Below are 25,227 nucleotides of genomic sequence, written 5' to 3'. Positions count from 1 at the left end.
TGGTTGGATTAAGTAGATGTGTTAGTTAGCATCCCATTAATGTAATGAACACTTGGCATAATCAACTTAAAGGTAAAGGTTTATTTTGGTTCCCAGGTTTGGAGGTTTCAGATTGGTTGTCATAGTTGCTTTTGGGCCTAGGTTGCGACAGCACTTATCAGAGCAGGCAGTGTATGGTACAGCAAAACTGTTCATTTCACAGTTGGGAGAAGAAAAAAAAGAGGAAGAGACCAGAGTTTCAAAATTCCCCTACAGGGCATACCTGAAATGACCTAAAGTCTCCTACAAGCCCCACCTTTTTTAATGTTTCTGCCACCTCCTATAAATACCAAGTGGTGACCAAGTTTTGTTTTGTTTTTAACACATGGACCCTTGAAAGACATTTCACATTCAAATTACAACAGAAGGTGAGGGTATTTTTGGAATCATATACATAGAAAATGATGTATAGACTGTAGTAAATATTCTATTTTGTTTATTTATGATCTCTTTTCTCCAGGAAACTACCCTATCCCCACTATTCGTAGGGTTATCCTATGAATCATGTTAATCAATTTGACCCTCATCCTTTGGTCACTGTGTTATGTGTGTGGGTGAGGGGGAGTTCTGGGGGCTTGAACTCAGGGCCTGGCTTCCATTTAGCTTCCAATTCTGGCTTTTTGGTGGTTAATGGGAGATAAAAGTGTCACAAACTTTCCTGCCTCACCTGACTTTGAGCCAATATCCTCAGATCTCAGCCTAGTTAATTAGGTTTACAGGTGTGAACACAGTCTCTTTGCCCACTGTTGATGGTCCCAAAGTTAAGCATCTAGATTGAGCGAACAGAGTACTTTCTAAGGAATTTGCAAACTGCCTCTAAAGAGTAGCAGCATCATTAGTAGCCATCACATTTGTCTTTGGATACCTAGACCTTAAGGTCTTAATATTTGGAATTGTTTGGAATTTTTTAACCATAGGGACCAGGAGAGCATTGAAAAGAGTTGGAAGGGGGTGGGGGGAGTGGGGGGGGTCGGGGTGGTGTGTGTGTGTATGACAGGAGTTTGGGGAAAGAGGAAAGGGGAAAGGAAGGAGGGAACATACCCGTGAGGAGAGAACTTCATGGCTTTTCAGTCTCTTGGTTGTTCTTCAATCCAGGCAGCCCTGTCTTTAGGCTTCAATATCTAATTCTAAATGTATCTTTTTTTCTTAAACCACTTTGTACTCTCCCTGGGTGAGCTCATGCAGTTTTCTGGCTTAACTACTACTCTGTTGCTGAAAACAGAAAAAAAAATGTTATCTTTAGCCTGGCCCTCCCTTCTGAACTCCAGACCTGTTTATCCAACTGCCCACTGAACACGTCTACTTGGGTGTTATACTGGTACCTCAGATAGATCATTTCCAAAACTGAATTCATCATTCCCCTTCCAAGTCTTGCTGAGAATCACCCCTCTCATGTATGCTCTATGGCAGGATATCACATCATAGTGTCTCCAATCACTACCTGGAGAGTTATCCCATACTTTTCCCTCCCTCTGATCACCTCCATCCACTTAAGTTTCCATGTTTTGAAGCTGAAGCTCCTAAATATCTTCAGTGTCTATTCTCTCCTGTTTGTTACAATCATTTTAGCCCCTCATTATTACCCCTGGCTTTCCCTATCAAATTGCCTTACCCTTTATATCAGCAGCCTCAAATCATCCTTCCAGTTTCTGGATATGATCATGTTATTCCTCTGCTCCAAATCCTTCAGTGGCTCCCCACTGTCCCCAGATAAAATACAAACTCCTACAGCTAGGTCACAAAATTCACTCACATTATACTCAGATGTGTGGTGATATGCCTCCTGTTTCCTATAACAGATCTGATCTTTCTCACAATGCCTTTCACCCTGCTGGGTATCAAGGGGAAAACTAAAATTAATCCATTCTGGTAAACTCCACAGGGCCCAAAGTTTATTTTAGACAGTCTCCAACTCTGTAGCTTTGGATGACTCAGTCTTTCAGATTATTTTATCCTTTGATTTCTCTTTTTCAATATAGAATCTAGATTTCTAGAGATCTTACGGCATGGGAAGGAAAAGGCCCTTAGCCACTTGGTCCTTGGGGTTATATCATGTATTTGCTGAGATGTGATTTGTCTGGTATAAATTAATTAGGGAAAAATAACCTCCTAATGTAATCAATCATCTTACAAATGAAGAAGCTAAAGCTGAGAGTCATTTGTCCAAGGTTGCCAAATTAGTGGCAGAACCAGTTATCAACACTACCTTGATGCCAGTAGACATTTAGCTATATAAGTCAAGTAAAAAGAGAAGTTTAAGACTAGAAGTCTTTTTTTTTTTTTTTTTTTCTGTCGGTTGTGGGGCTTGAAGTCTGGGCCTGGGCACTGCCCTCAACTCCAGCTCAAGGCTAGCACCCTACCACTTGAGCAACAGCGCCACTTCAGGCTTTCTGGTGGTTTATTGGTGATAGAGTCTCACAGATTTTCCTGCTTTGAACCGCAAGCCTCAGATCTCAGCCTCCATACAGGAGTGAGCCACCAGTGTCTGGATAAGACTACAAGTCTTAATGATATAGCTCCAAGGATGTGACGCTTCATGGAGGACATGTGAGATAAGAGAGCCCAAAGCAGAACATTTAAGACTCACTTGGAGCAGGGGGCCAGTGGCTGGCGCCTGTAATCCTAGCTAGGAGGCTGAGATCTGAGGATCATGGTTCAAAGCCAACCCCGGCAGGAAAGTCGTGAGACTAATCTCCAATAAACTACCAGAAAACAGGAAGTGGTGCTGTGGCTCAAGGAGCTGAGGACAGCACCCAGGCCCAGAGTTCAAGCCCCACTACTAACCCCCCCCTCAAAAAAAAGAATCACTAGGACTAGGAGTATAATGGGTGTGTGCAGATGCAAGGCTCTAGTCACTTAGGTTAGATTCATGGGGTTGGGGGAGGGAAAGAAGAGGTGGGGGGGAGTGTTGGGGCAAGGAAGGGAGGCAGGCAGAAGAAAAGACCTCACTGGCATATCTCCCTATCTGACGGCTCCTGTCCAAGCTATATTCCGCCTAGGAAGGTTTCTAGAATGGAGAATCAGAACCTCCACCAGGCTTGTATCTATTCCAGCCAGAGCTGAACCATTCTTCAGGGCACCCCGTCCTCTGTCTCAGGTTCCCCAACCACAGAAAAGCACAAGTTTGCCATCAACCCTGGGTAGGAGCTCAGTAAAATGCAACCGGAGAACTTTTATCACTGAAGATCCTCACACCACCTTCTAGGGCCATGGAATGGGGAACCAACTGCAAACCCTCTCGACTGGGGGGCGAAGGGTCCATACCTAGGTGAGAGTGGGATGCGCGAGACGGCAGTGGCTTCCTAGCTGAGAGTCTCCACCTTGGAGACGCAAAGCCTTCTTCCAAATGACGGTGACAGACCTCTCCCTGACATGGAAGGGCGATTTCACGTGTGTGTGTGTGTGTGTGTGTGTATGCGCGCGCGCAGTGACCTTGGCCTTGCACCGATGGGTATATAGCTATCTCAGGCGTGGAAGGCGCAAAGACAAGAAAGAAAAGAAAAAACCAAAATAGCGGGCTTCGCCCTGCCCGTGACAGCCTCCGCTGGATGAATGTACACAAAGTAGCGGGTTCAGCCCTCCTCCTGTCCGGCGGCACCGGGGCGGTCCCGTCCCACCCCAGCGCTGGGCCAATGGCGCGCGAGCTGGGAGAGGCCAGCCAATGGAAGCGCGGCAGCGGTGCGGCGATGGCTCCGCCCCCGGCGGGCCGAAGGCGCCGGCCACCCGGAGGCGGGGCTCGTCCGTGTTTTTGCGGCGGGCCGAGCTTGACCGAGCTCCGCCGACGACCGCCCGCCGTCCCGAGCTCAGCCGAACGCAGCCGAACGTAGCCGAGCCCAGCCGAACCCCGCGCCGCTCCCGCCGCCGCCGCCCGAGCGCCGCCGAGCGAGCGAGGGAGCGAGCGAGCAGCCCCGGCCGCGGGGGAGGCGCCGCCCCAGGGGGAGGAGGTGCCGGCTCGCCGCAGACCGCCCGCGGCAGAGGCCGCTCCGGTCGCGCTGTGGCGGGAGCGGCCGGCGGAGGCTGCACGGCGGAGGGGGAGGGCTGGGGGAGTGGACGTCGCCCCTGCCCGCCTCCCGCCGCCCCCCGCCCGCAGGCTCCCGAGCCTCAGCCGGCGCCGAGCATCCCGCTGCCCCGGACCTTCCCGCGGGAGCGCACCGGGCTCAACTCAGGTAAGGGGGCGCGCGGGCGCGGGGAGGGGGGAGGTCTTCCCCCCACGGGCACGGGGATCGAGACTTAGAGACCCGAGGTGGAGATAAAGACACAAAGACCCACATTGAGACTAGACACACAGCCCAGAGGGGGAGAGCAGACAGACACAAAGGCAGGGACACACGGGAGACACACAACCACGGAGACGGACCCCACGGAAAAGAGAGACACGTCCACGAGGACAGAGGGACGCACAGCCAGGAAGAGAACTGATGAAAGATAACATGGGCAGACTGGAAGAGAAACGAAGACACTCAGAGATGGGGACGCACACAAATATAAATTAGAGCTACCCAGAGCGACAGGCAGCCACACACAATCATAGAGGTGGCAATGCAGAAGCAGAGGCACACATCCAGCAAGAGAACAGGGAGACATACACACATACCTGACCCAGAGGAACAGTCCCAGGGAGAGGCGCACCTAGGGACATAGCCTTGGACACACCAAACCCACACATGCCTGCCAGGGCCTCCACAAAGTTCCCTCTGTGCAAGCTGGCGCCTCTGCAGGTCTCTGGGGCTTGGCTGGCAGCAATCCTGAGAGAGAGGAGGTAACCTGGCCATACCAAAGCTGGTCACAATTCCCTTCCTGGCTGGGTCTTGGACTTCCTCAGTCCACTCACCAAAAGGGTGCCTTTGTGGATGGAAGCTGAGTAGGCAGGGCTAGGCTGTGCCCACCAGGAGAATGAGATAGAGGAATCTGCCTGGATTGGGGGTGTAGTACAGTGGTAGAGTGTTTGCCTAGAATGCTCAAGGCCCTAGGTTCAGTCCCACCACTGCAAAAGCAAAGCAGAGGCTGGCTGCCCACTCCACCATCCCTATCCTGGCTACACCCACATTCAAGTGCCCAAAGCTAGGCCTTAGGATGAGGGTGTTGGCTTTGTGGGATATTTAAGTATGCTGGAACCCAAGGTCCTTTGCCAGGAAAGCGAACAATGTGAGAGGGGAGCTTTTCCACTCAGTCTTACCCATTCCTCCCTCACCATCCTCTCCTTTGCTCTGTACCCCCCAGGCTCAGGACTGCAGTTGGGCATCTCCACTGCCTAGGAATCATTGCCTGCACGGACAGAACAGCCTCCTTGGAAAGCTGGCCCTCCCGGAGTTTCGTCTCGGCATGGGCCTTGTCATTGAAGCAACTCTGCTATCTGCACTGGTCTGAGGGTGCTGCCCGTCATGGGGGCAGCCATCTCCCAGGGGGCTCTTATTGCCATCGTCTGCAACGGCCTCGTAGGCTTCTTGCTGCTGCTGCTTTGGGTCATTCTCTGCTGGGCCTGCCATTCTCGCTCTGCCGACGCCGATTCTCTGTCTGATTCTAGTCCTAACTCCAGCCCTGGCCCCTGTCCTGAGAAGGCACCACCACCCCAGAAACCTAGCCATGAAGGCAGCTACTTGCTGCAACCCTGAAGGTCCCTTGGTCTACCCTGGAGCCTGGGACGTGAATCTACCCCATTCAGAGCCTGGAATTAGGACTCCAGAGTTCAGCCAGCCTGGGGTCCAGAACTCTTGAGTCCAACCTGCTTGGAGCTGGACCCAGCCTGGCTTCAGGAGATAGGTGGTCCTAGATAGATAGGCCCAGAGTGGGGGTTCAGGCGTTGGTGCTAGGGCCAGGGCCATCTGGACTCTGCTCCATCCCAAGGTCCAAGGGCTGGGTTTACCCTTTCCCTAAGCTCAGTGCCTCTGGGCCCTCTAGGTTGGGGAAGCAAACTGGAACCCATGGCAATAATGGGAGGGTGTCCAGGCTGGGCCCCTCCTTTGGTCCTCCCACTGTTTGCTGGATAATAAATGGAACTACGGCTCTATCCTGAGATTTTTTCTCCTTCCTGAGGGCCCCACAGTAGCAAAATTAAAGATAGGAGGTGAGCTTTTAAACACAGGTTTATTTGTGCAAGTCAAAAGGGAGTAATGGTGGTTGAGGGTCAGGTTTGGGAGAAAGGTGTCAGAACCTTCAGGAGAAGGGCAGATGCAGGGGTAGGATCACAAGTTGGAAGCAGGCATCTGGTACCCAGCCCAGGACCTGGAATATATTAGTTCAATAAATGGGCAGAGACTGAGACCAGACCATCAGATCTTGGTTTTCACTTCCCTCACCAGGTTCAGTAGTTTGTCCAGTTTTGCGATCTCCACAGCTGGGCCCTTCTGAACTTCCTGCCCCTTCTTTTCCTGGGAGAGGGGAAATACAGGTTGGAGAAAAATGTAAGGGATAGCCTGCTTCTCTGGGTACCCACATTGACTCTTTGCCTAGCCTGCCCCAGTTGTGCCCTGCCCTGCCCTGCTCAATAAATACTGGATCCTTGCCACCTCCCTCTCCCTCCTTCACCAATCCTTCACTTTCTCAGGTTAGGTGACTCAAGGGTCTGGATAGGGGACTACAAGAAAGCATCAGCTTTTGCTGTGAACCTCAGCTAAATATGGGGTCTTGATGCTTCCAGGAGTGGGAGTAGAAACCATGATCTTCCAAGGACTAAGTTTTTAGGCAGGAAGAGCAGAGGCTCTGGGGAGGGACAGGATCTGGTTGTTGGGACTTCCTTCTACCAATAGAAGCTAATAGGTATGTGCTCGAGGAGGGAGAGAGATCATAGGTGCCCTCACCTAGTGCTCTCTTACCTAATATGTTCAGGTCAGGTTGGGGGTTCAAACCAGACTTGCTATGGTGGGAAAAGTGTCTCCTGTGCATGAAGGTGGATGGGATACCTATGTGATTCTAGGTATCGATGGCTGGGACTATCCCTCAGAAGAGAAGATGTGGCCTTTACCCTGCCCCCCACCTGCAAAGTACTCTAATGCTTCCACTGGTAAGTTGGGCCCTGAAAAAAAAAGGAGTTGGTTTGTGTCACTCTCTACTGTCCCGTTGGGATGTCGGCTATGCTGGAACAGGCTGGGCAGCAGCCATTTTGTGCTTTCCCTCTGATCCTGGACTCCTACACCCTTAACCAACTGTGCCCACTGCTCACTGGCACCTGCTGCAGTCATGCCCGGGTCTGGTCATGGCTGCAAGGTAGGGGGAGCCTGCAGGGGCAGTAGGCCCCTTTCTGGCCCCATCCAGGTTGCTAACACCATGCAGAGCTCAGATTTCCTCTTGCCTTGACCCCCAGCACCACTCCCAGATCGGCCCTTGCAGGCCATTGAAGCCCAGTGCAGAGGACAAGATCTTTTTCTCACTTCCCATATTCCCTCCTGACTGTTCAGTTTCTCTTCTTAGCCTTAACCCTATCCCCTGGGATTTAAGGGACCTGGTTTTTAGTTCTAGCTGTCATTAATTCCCCATATGACTTTAGGTAAATTCCTTGGTCTTTCCAAGCTTCAATTTCCCATGTACATAATGGTTAGGTTAAGACAGTCCTTTAACTTCTGAAGCTCCCCACGCAGGGAAGTCAGTCCTTATGGGAAAAGCAGGGAGTCTGCAGCTTACAGAGGAAGGTCTGTAGGGATGTCCACAGGACTTCCTTTCATACAAATCATGGGGTTACTGACAGAGAAAGAAATTTCACAGGAACTACTAATCTACTCAAGTACAAGCCCCCCGACTGTCCCTTACTCAGGTCCTCAGAGATACTCAAGTCCCAGCTTTGAATGGTCCTTGGTGTTAGAACTGTGGGAGATTCCTGCCTCCCCAGATCAGGGTGTGTAGGGCTCCCATCCATTTCTACCACCCTCTTGGTGTCATGGCTGTTTCTGTCCCCACAAGTGACCATCCTCCCAGAGGGTCGTCCAGCTCTGCCAGCTTAAGCCAGCTCCTCTTTCATTAAATTAAGAACAGATTTTATCTGTTCCACAAACTGCTGCCGCCTTCCCCCCTCCTGAGGCCAACTAGCTGGGCTCTGCAAGGAGATTCAGACCACGCCCTGCTCCCCCACCCCCTAAAGCCCACCACAGCCTCTGGGCCACAGCTGCAGGCGCTTAACAGCCTTTTGAGTATTTATAGCCAAGTCTACCCCCTCCTCCAGCTGGCTACAATTACAGCCCGGCCATACTCCTGGTCCTGGTGGGGAATAGACCAAGGCAGCACCGGAGCAATGGGGCATGGTCGCTGTCTGGGTGGAGGCACAGTGGGGAGAAGTCAGTAGCTGAGACAGGCCTCTGCTCCTGCCTCAAATTGCAGTAAATGCCTCAAATTGCAAACAGGAGGTAGTCATCAGGGCAGCTTGGCCCGACCCTGACCCTGGCCAGGAACCTGGCAGAAAGCAAAGCGCCATTTCCTATACAAATGGGCAGGACTCACCTCTTGCTTCTAGGCTGTAAATTTTTTAAGTTGGATGCTGGGTCTTTTGGTGTGAAGTCTGGATTCTATTTTTTTTTTTTCCAGTCCTGGGGCTTGAACTCAGAGCCTGGGTACTGTCCCTGAGTTTCTTTAGCTCAAGGCTAGCACTCTACCACTTGAGCCACAGCGCTACTTCTGGCTTTTTCTGTTTATGTGGTGCTGAGGAATCAAACCCAGGGCTTCATGCTTGCTAGGCAAACACTCTACCACTAAGACACATTCCCAGCCCTGAAGTCTGGATTCTTAAGTCTGAATTTGGACTCAAGGCTAGACTTTGAGATCATGGATATGTCTGTGGTCTATTTGAAACACTTGGGCTCTGGGCAGGGTCTCATACCTGTCAGAGACCACAAAAACTAGAGTTCAAAAGGAGGACTGCATAGCTGCTGACCTAGTTCTCTTTTCACAGCTCATTTCTTTCCTTCCCTGTGTAGACCTGAAGCTCCCAACCCAGGGACCACTGAAGCTGAAACCATGTAAGCCCAGCAATGAAGTCTTAGCTAAGCCTCCATTCTCCTACCTGGGTGACCTGTAATGCCCATAGCATCTTCCACTCCCAAAGATAATGATGCACACACACACACACACACACACACACACACACACACACACACACACACACACACACACCCAGGATGAGGCCTACTTTCTGACTGGGTACCTCCACACTGGCCCCACAATTAAGGGAGATGCAGCATGTCAATTGATCTGTTTCCTCACAAACCTGCTTCTCCTCTTAGCCTCTTTATTCTGCCAGTGATATCATCCTTATCTTGGATACTCTAAGCCAGAAACCTGTGGCTCCTCCCCCTTTTCTCATCCCCACCAGCTCCCTTCTCTCTAGTGGCAGAGCCCATACCTTTGGCATCTTGCGCAAGTTAGGTGAGAGTTTGAGGCAGGTGATATGCCCACGGTCATCACCCACAATGATGATAGGGTAGATGGGGTTGAACTTCACATGGGTGATCTTATTCTTCTTTTTGGCCACCACGGGCTGGTTGCAGATGGCTTCATACTTGTTGATGGCCAAGTCAAACACATGAGCCTGTGGAGAGGTTGGTGTCATCACACCTCTTCTGAGGTCCCCTACCCTAGAAGAACTAATTCCCTGAACTCTCTGGGGATACTAAAGCAGGCTAATGGTTAGCAACCAGAGCTGGAGGCAGGGGAGAAGAAATTTTGTGTCTCTGCTCATGTTTTGCTTGTGGTTAAGGAGTGAGAATAAAAGTGTAGTAGATTTTTTTAAAAAATATGTGTCCAAATCCTAAGGCTTGAACTCAAGAGTCTGGGCTCTCTCCCCTAGCATTTTTCCCCCTAGCACTCTACCATTTGGGCTACAGCTCTACTTTAGGTTTTTGAGGTGATTAATTGGAGATCAGAGTCTCACAGCCAGGCGCCAGTGGCTCACACCTATAATCCTAGCTACACAGGAGGCTGAGATCTGACAATCATGATTCAAAGCCCACCAGGGCAGGAAAGTCCTCAAGACTCTCCAATGAACCACCAGAAAAGCAGAAGTGGCGCTCTGGCTTAAGTGGTAGAGGGCTCACCTTGAGCTGAAGAGTTGAGGGACAGTGCCCAGGCCCAGAGTTCAAGCTCCAGGACCAAGAAGAAAAAAAAAAAGTCTCACAGACTTTCCTGAACCACAATCGTCAGATCTCAGCCTCCTGCATAGCTAGAATTATAAGCATGAGCAACCAGCACCCAGTATTAGGGGAAATTTTAAGTGCATACAGAATGAACAACAATAACAGCTACTATTTTTCTAGTCTAATGTAGATTAGACTAGATTGCTATGTAGTATATTCTGGACATACAAGTGCAAAGTTACATCATCTAGTTACACTCTGTAGGCAGTTCTGTTATTATCCCTATATTATAAATGAGTTAGAAGGTCTTTGAGGCTAACTTATTAGTAATTGGCAGAGCCATGTTTGTCCTGGTTAATAGAAGTAAAGTGCTCAGACTGCTGTAGACATGTAAGTACTCAATAAATGTTTGATGTCATCTTTGCCACACTCAAAAGTCCAAACCTCTATCAACTCTTGCCCTGACAACTACGGCAGCCTCCTACCTGGTCTCTCTGTTTCCCCTACAACCCATTCCCAGGCAATAGCCAGACTTCCTTTTAAAAAAAAGTAAAAATCCTCCCAGAGTTTCCTCCTTGCTTTCATGCTTATTCCCTTTGCTCACAGCACTGCAGCCACATTTCCTTCCTGTTCCTGAAGCCCTTCAGGCTCAGTCCTACCTCAGCGTGCTAGCACCAACTCTTCTTCAGTGTGGACGGTCCCCTACTGTCTTCCCAAGACTAGCCCCTTGTTACTCAGCTCTCAGCTTGAATGTCTCCTCTTCAAACAAGCCTTTCCTGATCATGCTAAAAGAAAAAGAAATACCCACTTCTTTTCTGTCTGTCTCTCTGTCTTGAAACTGGGACTGTGTAGCTCAGTTTAGCCTCCAACTCTCAATCTTCCTGCCTTAGCCTCCCTACTGCTGAGACTGTAAGAGTAAGCCACTAGTCCCTCCCATCTCTCTTTTGATGTCAGTCCTAGGGTTTGAGCTCAGGGCCTAGGCATTGTTCCTGACCTTTTGTGCTCAAGGCTAGTGTTCTACAACTTGAACCACAGCTACACTTTCAGTTTTATTGGTGTTTAATTGGAGATAAAAAGTCTCACAGACTTTCCTGCTTGGGCTGGCTTTGAACCACGATCTTCAGATCTTTGCTTCCTAAGTAGGCTTACAGACCTGAGGCATCAGTGCCTAGCTCCTCATTTTAATATGACACTCTTATCAAGTTGTAATTCACATACTATACATAAATGCCATCCATTTAAAGTATACAGTTTTGGGGTTTTTCCATAAATTCATTCCATCAATACCACCAATTTTAGAATGTTTTCATTACTCCAAAACAAACTTTGTACCCACTAGCAGTCACTCTCCATTTTCTCCCAACCCAGTTAGGCCTGTGCAACACAAATCTACTTTCCATCTCTATGGATTTGTCTCTCTTGAACATACCATATACTAGGATTCTAGGCAAATCTATTTTGAATATATCATGTAAGTGTGATCGAGTCATACAATGTATGTCCTTTTGTGTTGGGCTTATTTTACTTACCATAAAGTTTTCAAGAATCATCCATTGTTGTAGGATGTATTGGTATGTCATTCCTTGTCCTTACTGAATAGTAATACCTTTGTAAATTCAGTTTGCTTATCCATTCATCAGTTGGTGGACACATTCTCTGGCTATTACGAATAATGCTGCTATAAATATTTGTATTCACACATTGCCCTTTTTAAATCCTCTCCTCTTAACACTATGGGAATTTTAATGTTTCTTTTTGTCTTGCCCTTCACACTATAAGAGAAGCCCCATACGAACAGAGCTTGAATCACCAGGGCCTAGCTTTGAGTGGGCATCACAGTTGGCCCTTAGTAAGCTTCTATTTAGGGAATGGATGACTGACTGACTTTAGGGTGATGCCTTAATCACTATATTTTTTCCTTGGGGCAGCAGAAGCTTTTCCATTTATATCAAAGTCCATAAAGAGAACAGGTTTGTAAGAATGTTCTCATTTCTAAGCTTGTACTACTTCTCCCATTTTGCCAGTGAGAAACCCTTTCTCAAAATCAGCTTACATGCTTCCAGAGATGAAGAACTTACTACCTGATAGACACTATTGCAGCAACAGATCAATTCTGGTTCATAAGCTTTTCTTTAGCTAAAGTTGGCCCCTGCTACCATCTACCTCTCTTTCCAGGGACCTCAGAGAAGATAACTACTTGATGGCATCTCATCGCCCAGAGTTCTTTCTCCACTGAATCGAACACTCCTTTCCCTCCTTGAGGCCTCTTGCAATGAATGACTCATCTTCTGAGAATACAAGTCCTTAGGTCCCATGTTCCTTACTGACCTGAGATCCCTTACCAGATCTCTAGTAGGGGCTTAGCGGGAGGAAGAAGGGGTCACTCACCTTCCCATCTGTGGTGACTGCAGCAAACACAGTGGAAGAGTATGGTGCCCAGGCCACATCACCCACGGCTGAGTTCAGGTCATAGATGAACATGGGGGTCCTGCAGTAGAGGAGGAGGGAAGCCTGTGACACAAGGGCTGGCTCACAGTGCCAGAGCACAGGTGAGGGGCAGGCTCCTCACTTGATGGTGTGGTCCCAGATCTTCACTGTCCAGTCAGAACTGCAGGACATGAAGACTTTGCTGTGGTATGGGTTCCAGGTCACAGCATCCACTGCCATGTTGTGGGCATCATAGGTGTCTAGGAATTGGCTGGAGTAGGCTTTAGAGCACTGGTACAAAGATGGAGGTGGGAGAGGGGAGTCAGCAGCCACCCTTCCATGGAGGCCCTGAAGGATCTGAACCTGAGCCTGCTTTTCTGCCCTAGCCCATCTCACTGTCACAACTGAGTTGGTGCCAAGCTACTGGCTGCTTTTCCCATACTCTGTTCCCCCAGAGAGGAGGGAGGTATGTAGGAGTTGTGGTCAGGGTTGACCACAGAGCTTTCCTGGAGAGGGAAAGTGGCTGAGCCTTGGGATTCCAGGCCCATCAGAATAGGGCAGAGCTGGTCGCAGGCCCTGGAAAAGGTGAGGCTATATCATTTCTTCAGGCCAGGGCCTATGGATAGAAAGACTGCTGGGTCTACCACTTTATGGACGACATCCTGCCTTCCTGGTGCAGGCCAGAGGCAACTTGAAGCCCCAGATTTCCCATTCAGTTTCTGGCCCAGCCAGTGAGCCTCTCCCCCTCCCTATGGGAGACAGAGTGACAGACTAGTCTCTACGTTCTCTCCAGCCCGCTGGGGAGGCCTCAGGAAGGGGTAGAGAGGGGGGGGGGGAGCCTTTTTTACATTCAGACCAGCTCTGGCTGGGCCTCAGGGGCTCCCGGGAGGCTGCCTGTAATTAACATTCTGAGTCTCAGAGCCTAAGAAAAGCTTGCAGCCAGAGCTATTTCTGGATGGATGGAGGTTCAGAGGATGTTCACCTACTAACACTGAGACACTGCAGACACTGGTAGTGAGGTTGTGTCCTGCCGGCGGGGATGCACTGGTATTAGAGATCAATCTGCTTGTTACCTGGCCTTCAAAGCCCAGCTGAGTTCAGATTTCCACCACAGAGTCTGCCTAGAATGTTCCTATTCCCCCAGTCCGCATTCCCAGCTGCTTCTACCCCTAGGAAAGGAGGGACAGCCCAGAGGAGAAGAGACTGGACTGGGCTTAAAGCCACCCTCTAGATTGCCCTTTCCTGCCTGTAGCCCCTCTTCCTGCCACCCAAGCAGATTAAGAAATTCTCCCAGAATTGATGAGCATTGAGATGTGTCAGAACAGAATTCGCTGAGTATTGTCAACAACTTGGGATAAGTTCTCAAGTCCATATAGCCCTGCAAAGAACTGCCAGGGACAGAACTGCCTCACCTTGTAGATTTTCCCCTCCTCTGTGCCTACTAGGAACATGTAGTCGATCTCTCGGTGGAAGTCGAAAGCAGTGCCACAGCCTTGGGAGAAGAGGGAGTAGCCTCAGCCCAGTTCTCCAAGGGAGCCGTCTGCCCTACCCTAGCTGAGCCAGGAACAGCCTGTGACAAAATGAGCTACGAACATGGTCCCAGAGAGGGCTGGGACAAGGCTAAGCAAATTGCAAATTGGCACTCTGGTATGCTTGTCCCAGACAGGACTCTGCAACCGGCCAGGGGTTCTGCAGACAGGAATGAGGGGCTGGGTAAACAAGGCAGGGATTGAGTTAAACAGGGTCAGGGTCAGGGTAAACAGGGATGGGGTCTGCAAACAGGGGACGTGGTCTGTGCAAACAGGGATATGGTCTGCATAAACAAGGTAGGAATTGAGTAAACAGGGACTGGATCTGGGTAAACAGGGCCCAGATCTGCATAAACAGGGATGGATCTGCATAACAGTACCTGATCTGCATAAACAAGAACTGGGTCTGCAAATGGGGGAGGAACTGGAGAGGGTTTGCAAATGGCCAAGGGCTCAACTAACAGTCAGGCTTTTTCCTGTCTCTTCCTGTCTGGGCTCCAGCATATGTCTGGGAGGGAGTTCTGGGAAGGGGAGGTCTCTTATTGACTCTGAGGATGAACTGTGCAGCTAAGGCCTGGAGGTAAGAGGGATGGGGTTCCTACCCACAGTGTGTAACTGCAGTCCCTCAGGAATCTCTGTCGTGCTGCCTTCCACCTTCAGCTTGATGACATCTGTGTGAACCAGCTCACTCTGTAGTGGGAGAAGGCAGAAAGAGGAACGAGGGTTGGGCTAGGTCAGCAGGGCTGGAAGATTTCTTTTCCCTCATCCTTCATCCATTCCTCCCATCTACCTCCCCGCTTTTCCCCCCCACACCCTCTGACTTGCATAACTCTCGAAAAAGCAAGCACCTTTACTAGTGTCCAAGACACGATCCGACCGTCAGACGACACAGAGAAGAAGTTTAGGTTGTGGTCCATGTCGTCCTTCTGCCATTTTACCTGGAACATACCAACCCATAGTAAGCTCTGGGACTCTGCTTGGGGCTTGTGTAAGGGCTCTGAACAAGGCTCCCCATGCACCCACATGAATCTCAGAAACATGTTCTGGGAGCCTATTTCCTGAAATCCTATAATTGGCCCCCCTTACCTCCTCCAACCCAGCTCTCTCTCTCTCTTCCTGACCAATCTAGGATAATTGTGCCAGTCAGAGCATTGCCCTAATGTATTGGTTCAGAAGTGGAGGTGCCTAATTCCATTTTGGGTTGGGTTCTAGATGCCTAGCTGCAGGAAAATTAGGTTTCTGAGTTCTAAGCTACTTTCATAGACTCAGCCCTGCAAACAGTACCTTCACTTATAAAATGGAAGTCATAATAGCATAGGCTTGTTGTGAAAATAAATGAGATACTATAGAGAGAAAGGGTGGGAAAATGCAAAAAAAAAATGAGATACTATATGTAAAATCTTTAGGCCAGAGCACTGCATATTAAGTGTTAAATAAATGCCAACTAATGCGGCTAAAGTCTGGTGGTACACATCTCTAATCCCAGCATTTGGGAAACTGAGGCATGAGAGAATCCCAAATTCAAGGCCACCCGGGCTTCCATAACAAAAGTCTGTTTCAAAAATAAATCAATAACTAATGTTATAGCTAATATCCTCATTATTACCATCACCCTAGGATTTCAAACTCCAAGCTTCTGCAGAGGGCTTTTCCCTGTTTGCTTGGGAGTGGGTGAGGAAGGGGAGGAACTCACCCCACCTCCTGCCCTCCTCTTCTAGGCCTGGCCTTTCTCTAGGAACTGTCTCCTCTTTTCCAACCTTCACATGGACACTAGCTCCTGCTCCCAGAATTTTGCTCCCAAATCCCAGATTTAAGTTGTATTTCTCCATCTGCAAATCAGGGTTAATTATCCTGCCCCACCCATCTTCTCTGGGCTGGAAGCAAACATATGGGAAAGTGTTTTGGAGACAGAGCTGTTGTCTTATGAAGATGACACGCTTGAGGCTCAAGTTTCTGTTGCCAGATGTGGAGGCCTGGCCACGCCAAGTTCCAGAGAGATGGAGTGGGGCTGGGTGCCCAAAGCTTTCCATCCAGAGGCTCCTTCCAGACCGCCCATGCTGGGACCACTGTCCAGTGCCCTCCCCCTGTCACAAACAGAGGCCCAGTGAGGGAGGCCAAGAACCCAGTGCTGTCGTCTATAACCACAGCTGTCACCATGGCTGTTGTGGGGTGAGGAGAAAGGATTGCCTCTCTCCAACTACCACCCAAGCCTGGAAGGTCAGAGCTGGAGGAAGGGGGCTGAGTCCTGCCTAGGCTTGTTTGGATAATGGGTTGTTTTGTGCTCTCATGGTAGGGGGGGGGGGGGAGATGTCAGAATGCTGCACTGCCTTTAAGGCACAAGTCAGATACTGAGACTACTTCTTCTGTACAATGGTGGTCCCTCTAAAGGGAGGAGGGGACAAGGGGTGTCAAAAGCCAGGCTGTAAGAGGCGCTAGGGAGCTGCAAAAGGAAGTGTTTAATGAGCAGATGCCCTGCACTCAGGGAAATTGTATTTCACACCCCACTTAGCAGCCTGATGCCCAGTGGGGGGGTGGAGGGGTATATTTTCAAGTGACTGTGCATGTGTCACACACGTGCTTCTGGAGTAGAGGTGAGAGGGTAGGAATAAAGCAAGAGACAGAGTGGTAACTAGGCTAAAAGGAATGAGTAGAAACCCAAGGACTAGATAATAGAGAGAATGTGGAGCTGAAGCTTGCTTAATTGATTCTTCCTCTCCTGCCTTATCTGATTAGGGCAGAACAGCCTGGCCCCAGTCTCTGTTTTTCATCCTTCCTTCTCCCTTCCCAAGAACTGCATAACTCATACACAGCTCAGAGTGTTGCTAGTTAAGGCTTCATAGTAGGGCCGAAGCAGGGCTAGGCCACCCAGGAAGGCTCTCTAGGGAAGCAGTCGACTCTTCTGAGACATATCTCTTCTTACACACTTCTGTCATTGGCTCTAAAACCTTCTCTGGCTCCCCATTGCCAATGGAATAAACTTTCTGCCCCCACCTGGCACTGAAGTTCAAAACAACCTTTCCTACCTCCTCAAAGTACTCTGTACACAGTCCCTTAAAAAAAAAAGAAAAAGACCTAAGCCTGTGCCCATGGCTTGTGACTATAATCCTAGCTACACGGGAGGTTGAGATTTGAGGATCATGATTCAAAGGTAGCTTGGGCAGGAAAATCCGTGGGACTCTTTTATCTCTAGTTAACAAACAAAAAAGCTGTACATGGAGCTGTGACTCAGGTGGTAGAGTGCTAGCTTTGAGTACAAAAGCTCAGAGACAGCACCAGGACCAGCAAAAAAAAAAAAAAGAAAAAAAAGCCCTAGGCTCTGGTGTTTCTGGCATCTCACTCACCAGCCTGTCTGTCTTTCAAGCTCGAGGCTCTGAGAGCCAATTGCTTGGACCAGGCCTCCCACTGGGTGTCACAGGCTTTTTAGATTCACTTCTGGCCAAACCTGTTCCCTTCTGCCTTTCTACATCTGCGGATGCCTTGGTGGGCACACTAAACCTCAGCATCATTGATTCTTCTCTTTCCCCAGCTCCAACCAATCCCTGCCTTCTATCAGTTTGACTGCCCCAACAACTCTGCATCCATAGGCCACATCCCCATCTCCAGTGTGTTGCCCTTCCTTATTCTTTGGACTTTCTCAAGGTGTAACCAGAAGCACTTTCCAGGACTTTGCATGACCGTATACCTCTACCCTCTGATGACTGGGCAGCAATTTTTTTTTTTTTTTGGTCCATCGTGGGGCTTGAACTCTGGGCCTGGGTGCTGTCCCTGAGCTCTTCAGCTCAAGGCAAGTACTCTACCACTTGAGCCACAGCGCCACTTCCAGTTTTCAGTCATCAATTAGAGATAAGAATCTTATGGACTTTCCTGCCTGGGCTGGCTTTGAACCATGATCCTCAGATCTCAGCCTCCCGAGCAGCTAACATTACAGTCCTGAGCCACTGGCACCCAGCTGGGCAGCAATCTTCTGACCATGCCCAGGAGGAATCCTGAGGAGCCTTGAGAAGGTACCTTAAGGGATGGGAAGAATGATACCACTTACGCAAACAGGATCCTGATTTCATAGCAGGGCCACTCTCATCTTTTTTGTTGGTGGTGGTAGTTATGGGCTTGAACTCTGGACCTGGGTGCTGTCCCCGTGTTTTTGTGTGCAGAGCTAGTGCTCTATCACTTTGAGCCACAGCTCCACTTCCAGTTTTTAGTGGTTAATTGGAAATAAGAGTCTCACAGCCTTTCTTGCCCTGGGGTTGGCTTCAAGCTGTGATCCTCAGATATTGGCCTCCTGAGTAGCTAGGATTACAGGCATAAGCCACCAATGCCAGACTCATCTTTTGTTAAATATATTGTGCTTCTCTATTTAATATTTCATTTGAAATCGCTGCCTTCCATTACCCATGGTTCTTCCCTTGGATGAAGCACACTCAACAGTGCCAGCCCTTTCCTCGGGTGTTGCTCCCCTCTCCTCATCTTCACATGTGCTCTGAATGGTGATGTGTTGTTTCCAGCAGGTCACTGTGCTTGAAGCTCTGCGTCTGTACATGTCACCCCCTTTTGTGTTCACCTTTGGCTTACTAACACTCATCCTCACAATTCAGCTCAGCAGTTGCTTTCTCTAGAAAGACTTGCCTAGCCCTTCCTGGCCCTAGTCCCTACTCAGGACAGTGTGTGTGGACATCATACTCTTGTACTTATACTTTAGCACTTAGCATTCTGCCCTGCACTGGTCAGCTTGTGGCTGTGGTTATCTTCCCACCAGAACCCCAGAGACTACGCCCTGGAGTGTCCTTTAGTAGCCAGAGGAGGACTTACTGAATGGACAAGTGAATGAATGAATAGCTGATGGATGAATGAGGAGAGGAGGAAGGGAATGAAAGGAAAAGAATATGAAGTGCGTAGATGAATGAGTCACAGGTCCCTCATGGGTCATCTGCTATGGTTCTGGTCAAGAACCCTGACTTTTCTGCTTTGCAAAGGTGGTAGCCTTTTTTCCTGGCAGGATAATGGGGGAACAAGCAACCCCTGCCCAGGTGAGCTGTGATCTTCCTGGAACTTATACAGTGAAAAGGATAATATGTTTTCCTGTCCATTTTTTCCAGCCAACCAATCTGTTGTTTGATCTAGAGAACACAGTAGAGTAGGAATAGGGTGGATGGCCTAGGTCTCTCCCATCTCCTGGGTTTGGACAGTCATCAGTGTTTTAGCATTGGGTATCTGAGCTAGAAACTAGGGGAAGGATTAGCATTGTTTCCATCTGATTGATTCATTTCTCTTCTCCCTGGACTTTAAAGTCTCTATAGACATCTTTCTCAAGCCTGGAGATTGCCACCTGACTGGAGGTAACAGAATGGGAGGCAGACTTTTAGATGCAACCTCCTCTCCTCCTTGTGGAAAGTAAGGAGAAAGGTGTGGCTGTAGGGTTGCCTCCCTTTCAGCATAAGGCTCTACATAAAGCATGAGGCTGGGAGAGTTCCATGTCTCCTGTGCCTGCCTCTGCTCAGGCTTGTCTCAGATCCAGAGCCTGGAGCCAGCATCCATATATCTCTGGGAGCACAGGGCCAGCAGAGTTGGAGTACAGAGCCTGAAGGCTGTCAGGAACACAGGGCAGCAAAAGATAAGAGAACAGAGCCCAGTGCTGCCTGATAAGTCCAGAGACTTTGTGATAACTTGAGGCAGAAATCCAAACTTAAGTTCTCCCACCTATGTTTATGGGGTTAGGTGCAAACTTCAGAGGAGGAAACCTATGGGATGCAATGAGAAGAGCTTGCAAAGCTAGGGCCAAAACTAGAATTCTGAGAGTGAGACTATGAATTGTACTCCCAGTGGAGTAAGATGAGAGACAGAGTCAGGGTGAAATTCAGCCTCAATGTCTTGGCAATAATACATCAGGGACACCACCTATCCCTCCAGTACGTCTAGAGAAGAAAGGGGTGCTACAAGAGGCTCCAGAAAGACTTCATATACCAGATCCTCCAGCCTTACCCAGCGGGTAAACAATAGAAAACCTGTCTAGGAGCTTTTCAAAATCTAGCCCAGGCTTCAGATGACAGCCCCATGAGGATCTGAACTCCCTAACTCAACCAGAGTCTGTGAGGCCCTGCAGGCTTTCAGCTGAGACCTCTGAGTTACTGATTACCCCTTCTAGGAGACCCTTGGCAGACAAATGGAAGCCTCTTGCTGGGAGTTCAGGGGCAGACCCCAGCTCCCTGTCCTCACATCAAGTATCTCGGCCTTGCCTGTAATCTCTTTCCTTCCCATGGCCCCTCCTCCAGTGGTTCCTAGGCCCAGGTGCTGCTCCCATCCAGGTCCCTAGTCCAAAGCTGACCTGCCACACAGGGTCCGTGTGCTTGCCCGACTTTGCCGTGCTTCGGAAGCAGGGCTGAGAGTGGGGCTTCTTGAGGTTGTAAATGGCCACATTGCCGTCATAGTGGCCCACTACCACCAGGTAGGGATGGTCCACGTGCATGTCAAGACACATGATGCCGCTCTCACTGCTGAAGATGTATTCAGGAAAACTGGGGTTCTTCATGCTGTAGAGGAGCAGCATGCCCCGGCTTTGCTTCATGAAGTCATCTGTCCAGGGAAGATGGGCAGTTGTGGTTGGAAGATCCATCAGCTCTGCCAGGGAAGTCCCCTAGCCACTGTCTCACCAGATGGGAAACCCTTGCCCTGCTCTGCTGTTGGAGTGCATGGATTCCTCTGGTATTCATCTTCTCTAACTTGGATGTGGAACTATGAAATCTAGCCTGCCCCTCCTCAGGGCTCATGGAAGGATCCAAGAACCAATAAAAGTGACCTGGCTATAAAGGGCCAGTCATCCTCTTTAATCTCCCTGGGGCACAGGAAAGAGAGACCCAGGCTCATAGAATTGTTAAGTGGAAAAGTATGTGGACTTGGGAATTCTCTCTTAGTACCCTCAAAGGGATACAGATATCCAGGCCCGGGGGCAGGTTTCTGTCCCATAAATGCCTGAATAATGCCCACATCCCCCTAATCTCTCATCTAAGAGCCAGAGCTAATTTTGAATTAACATGTTATTTTATATAGTTAGTCCCAAGTTGGCCACCATGAATATCATCTCATTCCCTCAGGCTTCACAGTTCCTGTTACAGCCTGTGCTCTGGCTCTGGGTACTCTCCACAGAGAGACACAAGTCTCCAGCCAATCAGCCTTCCGCAGGCCCACTCAGCCTTGCCTCAGATTTTGGTGATCAACAAATCAACTCAGCACAGGTCCTCCTCCCTACCTTTCCCTACTTTCTTCTGATTCTGATATGCAGTCATGGAGCAGCATATAGTCCGAGCCTCAAGACCAGTTGTCTGTCACTGGTTGAGACCTCCTAGCTTCTTCCCTAACTAGAGCTGGGGAGTCAGAAGCTACTTTAATCACTAATTTAGGACAGCCCATGACAAAGCGGCCTTTTGACCTTTCCACTTAGTACTGTTCATGGTCCCTTTCTTTATCTGGCAACTGCAGGGACTGGCACCTCATAACCAGGTAGCCAGTCTTTTTTTTTATTGTGAAAATACTGTACAGAGGGGTTATAATTACATGGACAAGATAATGAGTACATTTCTTATCAAGCATTGTAACCTCCTCCTTTGTTTCCCCTTCCCATCCCTTCCCATCCTCCCCCTGCCCCCCCCCCCAATCCTCCCCATCCCCAGGTAGCCAGTCTTGAGGGGTGAAGACCATGGGTGGGAGAGACAGGGAGACAATCCCAACTTTGCTAATTTTGTTGACTCATTCTGTATTATTTTGGGTGGTACCCAAGTTTGAATTCATGGCCTCAACTATTTCTGAAGAAGTCAGCTTTCCCTTACTGTAACTAATCCTCACCAGCTCTGAGACTGCCGGGGAAGCCCTCCTCAGATTACTTGCAAAGGAGGCCACGCGTGCAAGGAAGGTCTGCACCTAGGGTGGAAGTTTCCAGGGTCAGGCTGGAGCTATGGAGAGGGTATGCTGCGGTTCAGAAAGGAAATGCTTCTGCTCCAGACAAAATGACTCTCCAAGGAAAGAGGGGGAGTTTGGGGCCCTCCAGATCCCCTGAAACCAAAGCTGGAACACCCTGGGCCTGGATCCGTCTCAAAAGCCAGCTGAGGACTAGCCTTGATATAGAAAGGGGGATGGAGCTGGGATGTGCCCCAAGGGGGATCGGACTCTCTAAGGAAGAGATCTGCTGCTGGCTGAGAGTATTATCTTTTTTGCCCAGAACACAAAGCACTTAAAATAGGCAATGTGACCCTCACTTTAGCTCCTTTTGTTTATCAAGAAAATCTGAGAATCTGATCTCAGCTGCCCCCTGCAAGGTCAAAGACACTCCACTGCTAGATGCTCCAGTAGGCCAGAGGTGATCATGATTCTGTTCTGTCCTTGATGCTGGTCAAAACCAACAGAGGAAGAACAGGTAGACAGCCAAGGAAATGGGTAAATGAGTGAAGGCTCAATATAAGGACTTAGATGCCATCTTTATTGTACCAGGAGTCAAAATTGGACACAGCCCATACAACTGTTTTTTACTAGGCACCAGGGCCTGGACCCTTGAGGGACAGCAGTGATGACTTAATTTCTCTAGAGAAATACTTAGCACCCATTTCCCCCTACATGCATGCTTATGTGTATCAATGACCAATGGAGCCAGGGAAGGAAGGTTGGAGGGTATAAGCTGGCTTAATAACTCTCACTGGAGAATATTTGACCCATTCATGGAACCACTGGGATTAGAAACTGGAATTACCCTAATTTCATAAATGGGGAAACAGGCCTAGAGGAAAGTAATGGTGTGCTCAGCTACATGACACATGTCACATGGTATTTGCCATGACCCATATCCTTTTTCATAGCTGAAATTATCCTGCTTAAGAAATCTGGTCTTTAGCTGGAGGTGGACAAAGGAGAAGGAGGAGGACAGATCTAATGGGGTGGTGGTTAGTGGCCAACCCAATCCAATCCCTCCAGGTTCTAGATAGAATGTAAAAGGGACAGGGAGGGCAGTCAAGCACGATTAAAGGGAGTAACTGTGCAGAATAAAGCAGGGATAGCCAGGTACTGGTGGCTCCTGCTTGTAATCCTAGATACTCAGGAGGCTGAGATCTGATGATCCAGACTGGGCAAGAAAGGCTATGAGACTAATCTCCAATTAACTACCAGAAAATCAGAAGTAGAGTTGTGGCTCCAAGTGGTAGAGCACTAACCTTGAGCAAAAGAGCTCAGAGACAGGACCCAGGCCCTGGGTTCAAGCCCCACAACCGACCAATAAAAAAAAAAAGGAATAAAGCAGGGATTTCAGGAGAGAGGGACACAGAGCCACCAGTCATACAAACTCCTGGGCCATACGCAAGCTCTACTCTCAACCTCACATTAGTGGTTCTTGGCGGGAAGCTAGTCCCTAATCCTGGCTAGACTACATGTTTCAGGAATTCTAATTCAGGGATTTTCCTGCCAAACTATACTAGGAAAGTATTTAACTGGTATTTCCTCTCAGTTGGACTCTTTTTGTGGGGGAGAGGGTGAGTTTGAACTCAGAGCCTCCCGCTTGCTAGGCAGATGCTCTACCACTTGAGCCATTCCACCAACCTTTTGACTATATCTTATACTGTGGACTCCTCATCCCTGACTCTAGTGCCATCTCTGAGACCTCACTATTCTATTTTCCAGTGTGACATCATAGCCTAACTGTCCCAACATATCATTATCTTATCTTCTAAAAGCCCTCACTTAAATGATATCATTATACAAACTACTAATGGTCTTCATGTGATATCATCATTCAGTGACATCACTGCCCAATCCTCCAACATCCTTAATGTCACCAATCAGGGCACCAGCAGTCTAATGATATCATTGCTTAGCCATCCAACATTCCCAGTACAACATCACCAACCAGTCACCAGAAGTACCAGCAGTGACATGGAACATCCTCACCCAAGCCATCCACCGTGTCTCAGCTCTCAATGTAGAATCCCACCAGACTCAAGGCTTGCAGAGCCTTGGCTCTTGGTCCCTGGGATACTTAGTTGGAATACCACAAACTTCCTAAGCAATCAGAGAAAAGCTATAGAGTCCAGTAATCACCAGATTATGAGGAACTGAAAGCAGGTCTTTTCTTGGCCTTCCATGAAGAACAGAGGGAACATATCTGGCTTGCTCGTTTTTTTGGTAAAAGAGCTGCCTTCGGTTTACCCTGTTGCCCAGTAGATAACAGCTGTAGATCATGGAGGCCCACTCTAGAACATTCTGGCTGTCAGGAGAACCCTCAGCTTCTATTCAGGACTTAAGAGAGAGTGAAGCAAGTCGAGGGCATGTTGGGGCATGGGGCTAAATCCAGGTCAGTGATCAGTAAGAAGTAGATGCCAAACTGCAAAGACAAGGATACCATGCCAGCCAGTAGGTCTTCTTGTACAGTGGCATCCTAAACGAGGCCAGCCCTGGACTGGCTCCAAGGCAGCAGCTGTTTGATGACTCCCTTATTTAGTCATACAAGAGGTACTTGGAGGCAATGTTCGGTAGGCAGAATAATGTCCTCCCCCCCAAATGTCCACATCCTAATCCCCAGTCCTATAAATATGTCACTTCGCACGGCAAAAGAGACTTTGCAGATGTGATTAAGTTGAAGATCTTGAGACGGGGAGATTATCCTGGATTATCTGGGTGGATTTAATGTAATCACAAGGGTTCTTATAAGGGAAAGAGGGAGGCAGAGGAGTCAGAGGATGAGATGTGACGACAAAAGCAGATGTCAGAATGATGCCATTGCTGGCTGGAAGAGGGCCACTAGCCGTGGAATGCAGGCAGTCTCGAGAAGCTGGGGGGGAAAAAAAAGGAAACAGGTGCTCCCTGCAGACTCCAGACCTGATTTTAGCTCTGTGAAGCCCACTTTGAACTTCTCACCCCCAGAACTGTAAGATAAGAATTTCATTGTTTAAGCCATTATGTTTGTGGTCATTTGGTCCGAGCAGAAACAAGAAGGAGGCAACAATGCTTGATAAGAATTGACTCATTATCTTGCCCATGTAATTGTAACCCCTCTGTACGGTATTTTCACAATAAAAACAAATCAAAACAACAACAACAACAAAGAAATGAATATTAGAGGCATTCAGGAAAGGCTGACCCAAACTCTAGTTTCAGAAGTCAGAGATGGCAGCTTTTGGGGGGATGATTCAGAAGCCATTCTAGAAATC

The 25,227-nt window shown here is 48.9% G+C and overlaps 2 protein-coding genes across 2 annotated transcripts in view; one reads left to right on the top strand and one right to left on the bottom strand.

Moving 5' to 3' along the window:
- Nucleotides 1-4,085: 4,085 nt before the first annotated feature.
- On the top strand, nucleotides 4,086-6,064 carry Enho (energy homeostasis associated). Its single transcript, XM_042696771.1, has 2 exons — nucleotides 4,086-4,205; nucleotides 5,260-6,064. Exon 2 carries the CDS (start codon nucleotides 5,421-5,423, stop codon nucleotides 5,649-5,651), a length of 231 nt encoding a protein of 76 aa, XP_042552705.1. The 5' UTR covers nucleotides 4,086-4,205; nucleotides 5,260-5,420; the 3' UTR covers nucleotides 5,652-6,064.
- A 236-nt stretch (nucleotides 6,065-6,300) lies between these two features.
- The window catches only part of Dnai1 (dynein axonemal intermediate chain 1), a 41,977-nt gene continuing 23,050 nt past the window's right edge, over nucleotides 6,301-25,227 (bottom strand). Inside the window, 8 exon segments of the mRNA XM_042698543.1 lie at nucleotides 6,301-6,407; nucleotides 9,365-9,550; nucleotides 12,483-12,582; nucleotides 12,664-12,812; nucleotides 13,934-14,013; nucleotides 14,653-14,740; nucleotides 14,899-14,988; nucleotides 20,370-20,617. Coding sequence (XP_042554477.1) covers nucleotides 6,309-6,407; nucleotides 9,365-9,550; nucleotides 12,483-12,582; nucleotides 12,664-12,812; nucleotides 13,934-14,013; nucleotides 14,653-14,740; nucleotides 14,899-14,988; nucleotides 20,370-20,617 — 1,040 coding nt within the window. The 3' untranslated portion in view covers nucleotides 6,301-6,308.

Source organism: Dipodomys spectabilis, unplaced genomic scaffold (assembly GCF_019054845.1).
Source record: "Dipodomys spectabilis isolate Male_0828 unplaced genomic scaffold, ASM1905484v1 ptg000006l, whole genome shotgun sequence".
Classification (NCBI taxonomy): Eukaryota; Metazoa; Chordata; class Mammalia; order Rodentia; family Heteromyidae; genus Dipodomys; species Dipodomys spectabilis.
This window is presented reverse-complemented; position numbering and strand designations above follow the sequence as displayed.

Excerpts from the sequence above, each read along its gene's own strand:
- Enho (XM_042696771.1), top strand. The coding sequence starts at position 5,421 with ATGGGGGCAGCCATCTCCCAGGGGGCTCTTATTGCCATCGTCTGCAAC.